At 51.1% G+C, this 10856-nt stretch overlaps 1 protein-coding gene across 1 annotated transcript; it reads left to right on the forward strand.

The window, feature by feature from the left end:
* The first annotated feature begins 219 nt into the window (after nucleotides 1-219).
* On the forward strand, nucleotides 220-10629 carry LOC136481988 (uncharacterized). The gene is given in 9 exon segments (XM_066479246.1): nucleotides 220-264; nucleotides 6211-6469; nucleotides 6606-6785; nucleotides 6788-7118; nucleotides 8971-9050; nucleotides 9053-9168; nucleotides 9352-9589; nucleotides 9592-9896; nucleotides 10252-10629. Coding segments are annotated over 9 exon segments (1932 nt in total).
* Nucleotides 10630-10856: the final 227 nt, after the last annotated feature.

Consider the following 10856-nt stretch of genomic DNA (forward strand, 5'->3'; position numbering starts at 1 on the left):
CCGTTGCTAAAAAAAAATCATTTTTTCCGTAGTGATAGAAATTCTTATTGTGAAGTCGAACGCATGAAGCGATATGGGAGATCGGCCGGATGTATAAATACATGTACTTGCTAACCATGCAAGATATTCGAGAGTAGCCGTACTGCAACTGCAATTAGTCTAGCTATCCGCAAGAGGAGCATTTTGATAATATTTGGCATTGGCACCAAGCATCTAGCCATGCCGTCGCTTCAAGCGGTGATGGTGCACGGCGGCGACACTACAGCAGTCACACGCTTTGTCGAGTGCCCCATGCACTCGGCAAAGACACCCATGCACTCGGCAAATTGCCGAGTGCAGTACTCGGCAAAGAGGCTCCGTCGAACCTTTTCACGGTAAAGCCTGCTTTGCTGAGTGCCAAATCTCGGACACTCGGCAAAGGCTTTGCCGAGTGTCAAGCTGGCACTCGGCAAAGGATTGACGGCCGTTGGCCGAAGGCTCACGCCGTCTTAAATTTTTTTTAATTTTTTTTGTCGAGTGCAACACTCGGCAAAGAATTTTCTTTTTTTTTCCAAAATTCTTTGCCGAGTGCCATAGCGCCGAGGCACTCGGCAAAGCCTGTTTTTATTTTTTTAAAATTTTCTTTGCCGAGTGCCACTGCCAAGGCACTCGGCAAAGCATTTTTTATTTTTTTAAAATTTTCTTTGCCGAGTGCAATGGCCATTGCACTTGGCAAATCTGGGAAATTGTTGCTGCTATTTTCCTAGCTTTGCTGAGTGCAATGGTCATTGCACTCGGCAAAGCCACAGCAATTTTTTTTGTTTTATGCTTTTTCATGTAAACAACAGTGCATATATATATATTAGAAACCACGATTCAACACAATATATTAGAAACCACATATATATATATATATATCACAAACGACCAATTATGTCCGAAATCCACAATATATTACAAACCACAAGTTCAATACATAAAGGCATGCCTACATAAAACCGACTCCGGAAGCGGCTCACGGCGAATGTGAGGGTTGCGACGCCCCAACTTGCGATGCCGGCGCCCTCCGAGATGGTTCGATGCCGCCCTTGATTGATGTTGCACAAAAGAGAAGAGATTGCACGTGAGTGACAAGATAAAAATATAAGCAGTTTAAAGAAAAGTTGAAAATTTCGGCAGCACCTCCCCTGCACGGGGAGGTTTCCAAAACCTGCAAAAAAACGTCGGCACGAAGGCCGACAACCACATTTCCGGCACGAAGGCCGACACATCAACAAACCCGGCACGAAGGCCCACACATCAACAAATCCGGCACGAAGGCCATCACTAGGTTTGACACTAAGCATGAGCATAGAAAGTAAAGCATCCATACTCATACTCACCGGAGTAGAATCTGGACGATGTGGTGGTGGTGGTGGTGGTGGTGCAAGCAGGTTGGCTGGGATCTCCCAACCTTGTTGCAGCCCAAGTTGTTGCACGAACTGGAGCAAACCTGCTTGCTGGGCCTCCAAAGCTTGTAGCCTCTGACGCTCGGCCTCCTGCTGGGACCGAAGTTGCTGTAGCTCGACCTGCAACATTTGACACCAATGTTTCAATAATGCATAGCTAAGGAATGTAAATGACAAAGAACGACGAATGAAACTATAATACTTACCTGGAGTGCCACCACCGATGACGGCCGTTGCCTTATGGGCACGCTAGAGCTCGTGCTCGCTGCTCGGAGGCGGTGGAGAGGAGGAGTAGAGGCCGTGTCGAGGATGCCATCGCCAATCCAGAAACGCCCATGCTTCTTGCCTTCCCCCACCCTCATCACGAGCTCAGGATCAAGGCGCTCCTTGGTCCTCGGATCGTAGTCGGGCCCGTGGACTAACCTTGCCGCCTCCATGTAAGAAGTGAGGCGGGTGTGGACGCTGGAGTTGGTGTACGCCTCTAGGCCCGCAACCGGGTTGTACTCGATGTTGGACTTTGCCGGGCCCATGTGGGCCAGAGCATACGCCGTGAGTTGGCCAATTGGCTAGCCACCGTGCACCGCCGACTGTGAGAAAGACAACAACATGTGGTAAGAAATAATGCAAAACTGAGCGCGGCTAGATAAGACAAATGGTGGAGACTTACATATGTCTTCGCATACTTGCTGAGGCTGGTGCTGCCCTGATGGTGAGGTACACCTGGCATCATCATACGGTGCTCGCTTTTCTCTTGGTGCATCCTCTGCCAGTCCGCGTCCAACCATTTGTCCACTATAGCAGCCCAGCAATCGGGGTGGGTGGCACACCAGTTTGGAATCACCTACAAGCCATCATAAGATCAAATTAGGCATAGTTAATCTCAGAAGAAATCAATAGGAGATGTTTTCTATTTACCTGTAGGTACTGCTCCCTGGTAAGAACCTCTGTCTCCCTTCTTGCCTGTGACTTGTTGATTCTTCTGTTACGGAAGGTGGCGTTGTAGTCTCTATGCGCCTAGAGGCGGGCCTCGTAATACAAGTCCGAGACACGCCTTTTACAGGAAGCGTAAGCCACCTGATACGCCCTATCCTCCTGTCCCGGCTGGCATCTGAAGAAGTCCTGCATAAAGACACGAGGTATCCATTATTTTGTTTAAAGAATGTGCATTGAATGCAATGAATTGAGGGCCGTAGTGCGAGAAAGGCTTACCCACAACTCCTGAATCACCCGATCCGCCAAGTTTCTATGCTCAGTGTCGGTGGTGACGAGGGCGTACTGGTCGAACGAGGGTACCACTGGGTCCTCATCCTCTGACGTCCACACTAGGCCAAGGAAGTGTTCTCTGCACAGAAGTCCCAGGATCTGTAGCTTTGGTCTATCTCATAGTGTTGCCATGTCTACTCTAGCCTTAGGGTTGTCCTTTGTCTTGTCAGGAATGTCCATGAGTGTTTCCCAAAGTGCTTCGACGACATTCTTCTCAGTGTGCATTACATCTATGTTATGTGGAAGGAGAAGGTCATCAAAATAGGGAAGCCTCTCCAATCCCGACTTATGAGTCCACATATGTTCCACACCATAGCCCACAAAGCGATCTTTGTTTGGATTATCTTTCTTTGGATTAACTTTCTTTCTTTTACCCTTCTTTGGATTATCTTTCTGCGTTGGGACCACGAGAGCATCTATCTGAGCATGAACTTGGCCACCAGTCATCTTCTGAGGTGCAGGGCACTGTGACACTTTTCGTGAAGTTCTTGGTGTCTTCTCTGAATGGATGGTCAAGAGGGAGGAACTGCCGATGCTTGTCGAACGACGAGAACTTGCCACCCTTCTTCAACCAAATGAACTGTAGAGCTGCCTTGCATACCGGGCATGGAAACTTCCCGTGGACACACCAGCCGGTGAATATCCCATATGCTAGGAAGTCATGCATGGAGTACAAGTACCAAACATACATTTTGAAGTTCTTCTTTGTAGCTCGGTCGTAAGTCCATACGCCTTCATTCCAAACCTTGATCAATTCATCATAAACCGGCTCCATGTACACACCCATTTTGTTTCCCGGGTGTCCAGGAATTATCAACGTCAAGAATATGTTTTGCCATTGAAGTAGGGCCCCGGGGGGAGATTGAGGGGGATAGTAAACACGGGCCAACAAGTGTATGGGGCCGACATCATTCCATAAGGATTGAACACATCCGTTGCCAGTGCAATACGTACATTACGTGCCTCTTCATCTTTGCCACGATGGTTGCCATTAAAGCTTTTCCATGCTTCACCATCTGCTGGATGTACCATCTTGTCAGGATTGTATCGAACGCCATTCTTGTGCCATGTCATCTGTTTCGTGGACTCCTCGGACATGAATAGCCATTGGAGCCTCGGTATGATCGGAAGGTATCGTAGGACTTTCATGGGGATCCCCTCATTCTGCTTGTTCTTGCCATCACCTTTGTCTACCTCCACATACCTAGAGGATTTACACTTTGGACAGTACTTTGCATCCTTGTGATCTTTCCTAAATAGGACGCACCCCTTTAGACAACAATGTATCTGCTCATACGGCATCTTCAGTGCCCGAAGGAGTCTTGTTGACTCGTACAAGCTGCTCGGCAGATGATGACCCTCTGGAAGCAAATCCCCAATAATTGCCATCATAGCATCGAAGCAGGCTCGAGTCATGTTGTGCTGGGACTTCAACCCCAGTAGGCGCCCAATGGCATCCAGTTGAGAAACCGTTGTCTTCTCATGTAGGAACTTCTGTGCTGATTCCAACATGGCCAAGAATGCCTTAGCGCTTGGCTCTGGCTCCTCCTCCTCATCCTCCTGCTCGACCTTCGGAGGTCTTTCAGCGAACATCGCATCCTCATAGTCACCTAACCATCCTTCTACCCCGCCATCACCATCAAATGCCTCCAAGCGTCGTCTCATGACCTCCTCTCTAGGACGATAGGCTTCACCATGGTACACCCACCGGGTATAGTTTGGCATAAATCCAAACTTGCAAAGATGCTTCATCATGACTTCCCTTGTTTTTCTTTTCTTGTTTTCACAATCGCTGTAGGGACATAATGTGTCTCTCGCTCCCTTAGCTTCCTTAAATGCATGGTCCAAGAATTTCTCGGTCTTATCCATCCATTCACGGGTGATTTGAGCCTGACTTGGGCGTCCCATGTACATCCACTCACAGTTCTTCATCCTCTAGCATATACACATAACGGAGCAATATCATATACACACAGTTCTCCCTGTTGCATCTGCACGGCGTCCTGCTATCTAATAGGTGAGGATAGGTTCTAATCCCACCCGCGGATGCGTAGATGAGGTTAGTTTCCATGCTCTACTCCGATCCGAGACAGAATTTCAGCAGCACCTCCCCGCTGTTCTCCCGATACACATCCTGGAAGGGAGAGTGTGTATCCGGAGAACAACAGGGAGGTGGTGCCAAAACTCCATCTCGGATCCGAACAGAACATGGAAACTAACCTATCTACGCATCCACGTGCTGTCCAAAAAACATGGACAATCCAAAACAGATACGGTCATAGATATGCAAAGATCCACATACCTCCAACCGTATCTGTTTCGGACGGGAGACGCCTAACTGGGTTACGTACGACAACTGTAAGCAAGAGAGGTCCATTATACCTAGGGTGGCGGTGGAGAAAGGCTAGCGGCGCAGTGGCGAGTCGGTGCAGTGGCGAGACGAAGCAGTGTAGGCACGACCGCAGCGCCGACGAAGACGATCGGGATCGCCGAGGTGCTCCGGGTCCCCTCCGACAGCTCCTGCTCTGCAAAAGAAGAAACACATCACTATTACTTGAAAAATTTGGCAGAACCTCCCCTGTACGGGGAGGTTTCTAAAACCTGCAAGAAAAAGCTGGCACGATGGCCGACGTCCACATTTGGGGCATGATGGCCCACACATACACAAACCCGGCACGAAGGTCGTCAACACATAAACGACACCAAGGTCGACACCCCCGGAGCCTTTACCTTTTCTCCGGTGAGGGACGGGGACGACGGCGTGGATGAACGGTGATGTGCGGGGACGACGGAGTGGACGAACGGCGTGAACGGTCGTCGGACCGAGGTCCGTCTCCTCCTCCCCCCTTCTCCTTCTTCTTCTTCCTCCTCCTTCTTCTTCTTCCTCCTTCCTCCCTCCTCCTTCTTCTTCTTCCTCCTCCTCCTCCTCCCTTCTCCTTCTTCCTCCTCCCTTCTCCTCCCTTCTCCTTCTTCCTTCTCCCTTCTCCTTCTCCTCCCACCTCCCTTCTCCTCCTCCCCTTCTCTTTCTCCCCTCCTCCTCTCTGCAGGGATGGCCGGGCCGGGGGCAGGGCACCATGGCCGGGCTCCTCCTCCTCTCTGCAGGGACGGCCGCCGAGGGGCGGTGTGGGGCCGGGGCGTCGCCGGGGCGGCGGCGCGGGGCGAGGCGGCGTGGGGGCGGGGGCCGAACGGCGCGGGCGGCGGTGCGGGGCATGTGGAGATGTCGTGTCTGGTTAAGCGCTCGGTAAACATTTTTTTTAAAGATGGTAACGGCGTGGGCGGGGTAGGCGGGCAACTGACGGGCATTTTGCCGAGTGCGCTCTTTGCCGAGTGTTGTGCTCGGCAAAGAGTGCCTTTGCCAAGTGGGGTGCTTTGCCGAGCGCCGGTCACGCTGCAGCACTCGGCAAAGCCACTCTTTGCCGAGTGCAACACTCGGCAAATAGTGGCTTTGCCGAGTGCCCTATTTTCGGCACTCGGCAAAGCACGCGGCACTCGACAAATTTTGCTTCTCCCGTAGTGCGAGGAGAAGAAGGTCGGCGCCACGAATGGAGCGCTGCCCACGTACACGCCGCATACTCTGGTGAGCCGCCTCCAGGCGCGGTCGGAGCGGAGCACCAAGGCCGAGGAGGTGGAGTGGGTGCGGTCGCAGCTCGTCGACCACGACGCCGAGTTCGAGACGCCGTTCGGCCGCCGCGCGCTCCTCTACGCCGACCACACCGCCACCGGCCGCAGCCTCCACTACATCGAGGACTACATCCTCAAGAACGTCCTCCCCTTCTACGGTCAGCGTGCATGCCTCTTCACTCCCCAAGCAACACCATCGATGCATGAGCATGGGCATGGCCGCATGCGTCTCGATCATCATAAACAGGAAGATGTTGTCGACACTACATGACAGATGCATGGCTGTGTGTGCAGGGAACACGCACACGGAGGACAGCTACGTGGGCAGCAAGACGACGCGGATGGCGAGGAAAGCGGCGAGCTACATCAAGCGGTGCATGGGCGCGGGCCCCGACGACGCGCTGCTCTTCTGCGGGTCGGGCGCCACGGCGGCGGCGAAGCGGCTGCAGGAGGCGATCGGGGTGGCGTGCCCGCCGGCGCCGCCGCCGCGCAGCAGCTGCTGCGCGCGGAGGAGCGGTGGGTTGTGTTCGTGGGGCCCTACGAGCACCACTCCAACCTGCTGTCGTGGAGGCAGTCCCTCGCCGACGTCGTGGAGATCGGCGCGGGTGCGGGCACCGACGGCGACGACGGGCTCGTCGACCTCGCCGCGCTGCGGCGCGCGCTGGCGTCGCCCGAGTACGCCAACCGCCCCATGCTGGGCTGCTTCTCGGCGTGCAGCAACGTCACCGGCGTGCTCACCGACACCCGCGCCATCACACGCCTCCTGCACCAGCACGGCGCCTTCGCCTGCTTCGACTTCGCTGCCAGGTACGTGTTGTACTCTCTAGGTGCCTGTCCACGATGTATAGAATAGTAGTTTGCATTGAGGTATAAACTTCGATCAAGTTCTTTTTTACGTATATATGTATATACTTCTAAAATTCACGGTTGCATCTCAGCTAGAAATTAAGAATTGTTCAGGTTTTCTTTGTTTGTAGCCGTGAATTTCTAGGCTCGTACGTGACAGTCGTGACAATATATGAAGTATGAACACACAACTTAATAGTCTGACACGCATGCATGATGGCCAAAATTAAAGTCCTTGCAGCAATACAGTTCAATTCCAAATGCAGGCAGCAACTCTCGTTTTGTCAATGTGCTATAGAATATATACGTGAGGTTTGAAACTTGACGCCATAGAACAATTAATGCAAATGTAAGCACCTGTATCAGAACGAAATTCAGTCCACACTGCATTTCTGCAGTTTGATCCATTCAGCGGTCCGGACCTGATAAACAGAAAAATCAAGCTTCATTCTCTGAATAGTAATAACAACTAGGCCAATTTGATTTCGCGATTTGATTTCCTCACCTGCAGCTAGGGATGAAAACGGACGGAAACGGGCGGAAAAACTCCTCTCCCATTTCAGTTTCTATATTTTTAGCGGAAACGGGATCGGGTTCGGGAAAAAAACAGAATTAAAAACGGATGGGGATATACGGAAATACGGAAAAAGACGAATACGGACAGAGAGATGGAAAAATATGTTAGAATAACATGATCAAATATTCTTGAGTATACATGAACAAAGTCACAAAATAATATACACGTACGAAATTATCGGTCCAATATTCACTAGTATACCATGTGTTAACATGCATAATTTGTGATTAGTAGGTTTATGAACATATCAATTTCTAGACATATCTCACATAGATTAAAAACGGGATGAAAAACGGAATAAATACGAGTTAATTCTGCATAAAAACGGGATCTCGCGGAAATGGACGGAAAAATCCCTTTCCCGTTTCCGTAACGGAAACGGGATGCCACAAATACGAAAACATACGGAAGGAATTAGAAAACGAAACGGGTTGGAACGGGATTTTGTCCGTCCGTTTTCAACCTTGCCTGCAGCTGCAGGCGCGCACGTTTAATTCCTCCATCCTTGACATCAAAATTTGACAAATTTGGCCACCTGCTGCATGCTGCATGATGATATCACTTTGACCTGTAGATGCCACCATCACGTATTGCATCTGTGTACCAACGCCATACGCTATCAAATCCATGGATTGCCAGACTTATTATTATTAAGAACGCATCCATCACACGTTATATAGTAGTTAGATGAAGTTGCTGAAATGTTTTCGCGTCTGGTTTCCGCATCGTTGAAGCAATCTCATACATATTTTCCTTGCCCGGCTTTGTTTTGTTAATTTTATTTCCAAGCCAATTAGAAGGAGCGGAAAGAAACTGAGCCAGAGGTCAGCATCGCAAGTCCAGTTCGTAGCTCATCTGACAGCGAAAGCCATTGACCTCTACATGCTACATGCATACGCGTCACAACTCAGAACAGAAAACCCATCTGAACATAGCCTCGCTCTCTCATGAAACCACAAAGGCCTTCAATGGCCGGTGTTGCATTGCATACGCCGCGTCAGAACTCAGAACGCGACACATCTGAATATTGTTGTTTCTGCACCGACACAACTACGAAAACCAAGATAAATACGCAGTACGAAAATAAATAAATAAATAAGATGACATTTCTATTTGTATATTGTACATGCGTCAGCAGTGTACCTGTGCTCACGTTTCTTGCTCAGATAACATTGTGTCCTGCACTGCATGAGACATGCGTGAGCCGATCGTTGACATCCCCGTGTGTCTGAACAGCGGGCCCTACGTTGACATCGACATGCGGTCGGGGGAGATGGACGGCTACGACGCGGTGTTCCTCAGCCCGCACAAGTTCCTCAGCCGGGCACGCCGGGGATCCTGCCCATGAACCGGGCGCTCTACCGCCTCGCCGGCATGCCTCCGTCCACCTGCGGCGGCGGCACCGTCGCCTACGTCAACGGATTCAGCGAGGAGGTGAGTGAGACCACCAACGATTCTGTACTTATTTGTTCATGCATGTAAATTCCAAATTAAGTATAGTTCAGGTTTTGATGAACCCGAATGTTTCGTACTCTGGTACTGCAATCTTTAAAGTCGTGATATGCACGCTTGACGCTGACGCACGTGTGCCGTACCGTACACCCGCATGCATTGCAGGACACGGTGTACTACGACGACATCGAGGAGCGGGAGGACGCCGGCACGCCGCCCATCGTGCAGAAGGTGCGGGCGTCGCTGGCGTTCTGGGTCAAGGAGCACGTCGGCCGCGACGCCGTCGCGCTGCGGGAGCAGGTCTACGCGGAGGCGGCCATGGCGCGGCTGCTCAGCAACCCCAAGGTCGAGGTGCTCGGCAACGTCGCCGCGCGCCGCCTGCCTATCTTCTCCTTCCTCGTCTACCGGGCGGAGAAGGAGATGACACCTCCTACGCGTCAGCGACCGGGAGCCCGCGGCGGCGGCGGCTGCCCCTGCACGGCCGGTTCGTCGCCAAGCTCCTCAACGACCTGTTCGGGATCCAGGCCAGGGGCGGCTGCGCGTGCGCGGGGCCCTACGGCCACGCGCTCCTCGGCGTCGGCGAGGACCTCTCGCTCCGCATCCGCGACGCCATCGTCAGGGGGTACCACGGCCTGAAGCCCGGGTGGACGCGGGTCAGCTTCGCCTACTACCTCTCCCGCGACGAGTTACGCTTCGTGCTCGCCGCCATCGACTTCAAGGTTTTCATTATCGCAAATAAAAATGTATCGGAGGTCATGGATAAATAGGATAAGCAAGATATATCGGAAATATCGGACCAAATTCAAAAAAAATTCAAATTGTTTTGAAAAAATTCTGTAGAATTTGACTTGAAACTATTCCTAAGCTATTAAACATCACTTGTTCACAGATAAAAACAAGAATAAAACATTATAGTATGGGATTGTCGCACGGCTGAATTTGTGTTGTCTGTGTGAAAGCAGGAAAAAAATAAAAAATTTGGCCGATGTCAAATTTTATCGGACCTGTGAATAGAAATGAAATTTCGAAAATTTTCGTAAATTTCGGCCGATAAAAAAAACCTTGGACTTCGTGGCCGCGCACGGCCACCGCTTCGTCCCACTCTACAGCTTCGACTGGGCCACGGGAAACTGGGCGTTCCGCCGACGGACGTTCAAGCACCACGTCGTGAGGGAGGAGAAGCTGCGCGATCACCGTGGCCGCCGCACCTCCACCACCACCGTCGTCGACGCTGATTCGGACGACGACGACGAGCAGTACTACCCGAAGAAGAAGACCACCGCCGCGGATCAGCAGCAGGCTGCTGGCCTGACCACCGACAAGTTTGAGAGCTACCTGGAGACTGCCACCAAGATCGCGCTGTCGCTGCCGGACACGTACCATGAACTCGTTGCGAGCGTGCCCAAGGGATTGGACCCCAGCGTTATACTCTTTCGAGTGTGATTATTAACTAATAAATAGTATTAATTGGAGCCAAATAAACCGATATCGATCGACAGGGGTGCTCTAATCACTATATTGTATATATAACAATGAGTTTTTTTATTTGAAAACCAAAAGTATAGAGAGTTCCCGACAACGGAAAAGAACAAGTTTTTACGACTATAGTTCCTTATGTATGAAACGATGCCCGTATTATATAATAATAATAAATATATATTAATCCCTTG

This window comes from Miscanthus floridulus, chromosome 9, assembly GCF_019320115.1.
Source record: "Miscanthus floridulus cultivar M001 chromosome 9, ASM1932011v1, whole genome shotgun sequence".
NCBI classification, from domain to species: Eukaryota; Viridiplantae; Streptophyta; class Magnoliopsida; order Poales; family Poaceae; genus Miscanthus; species Miscanthus floridulus.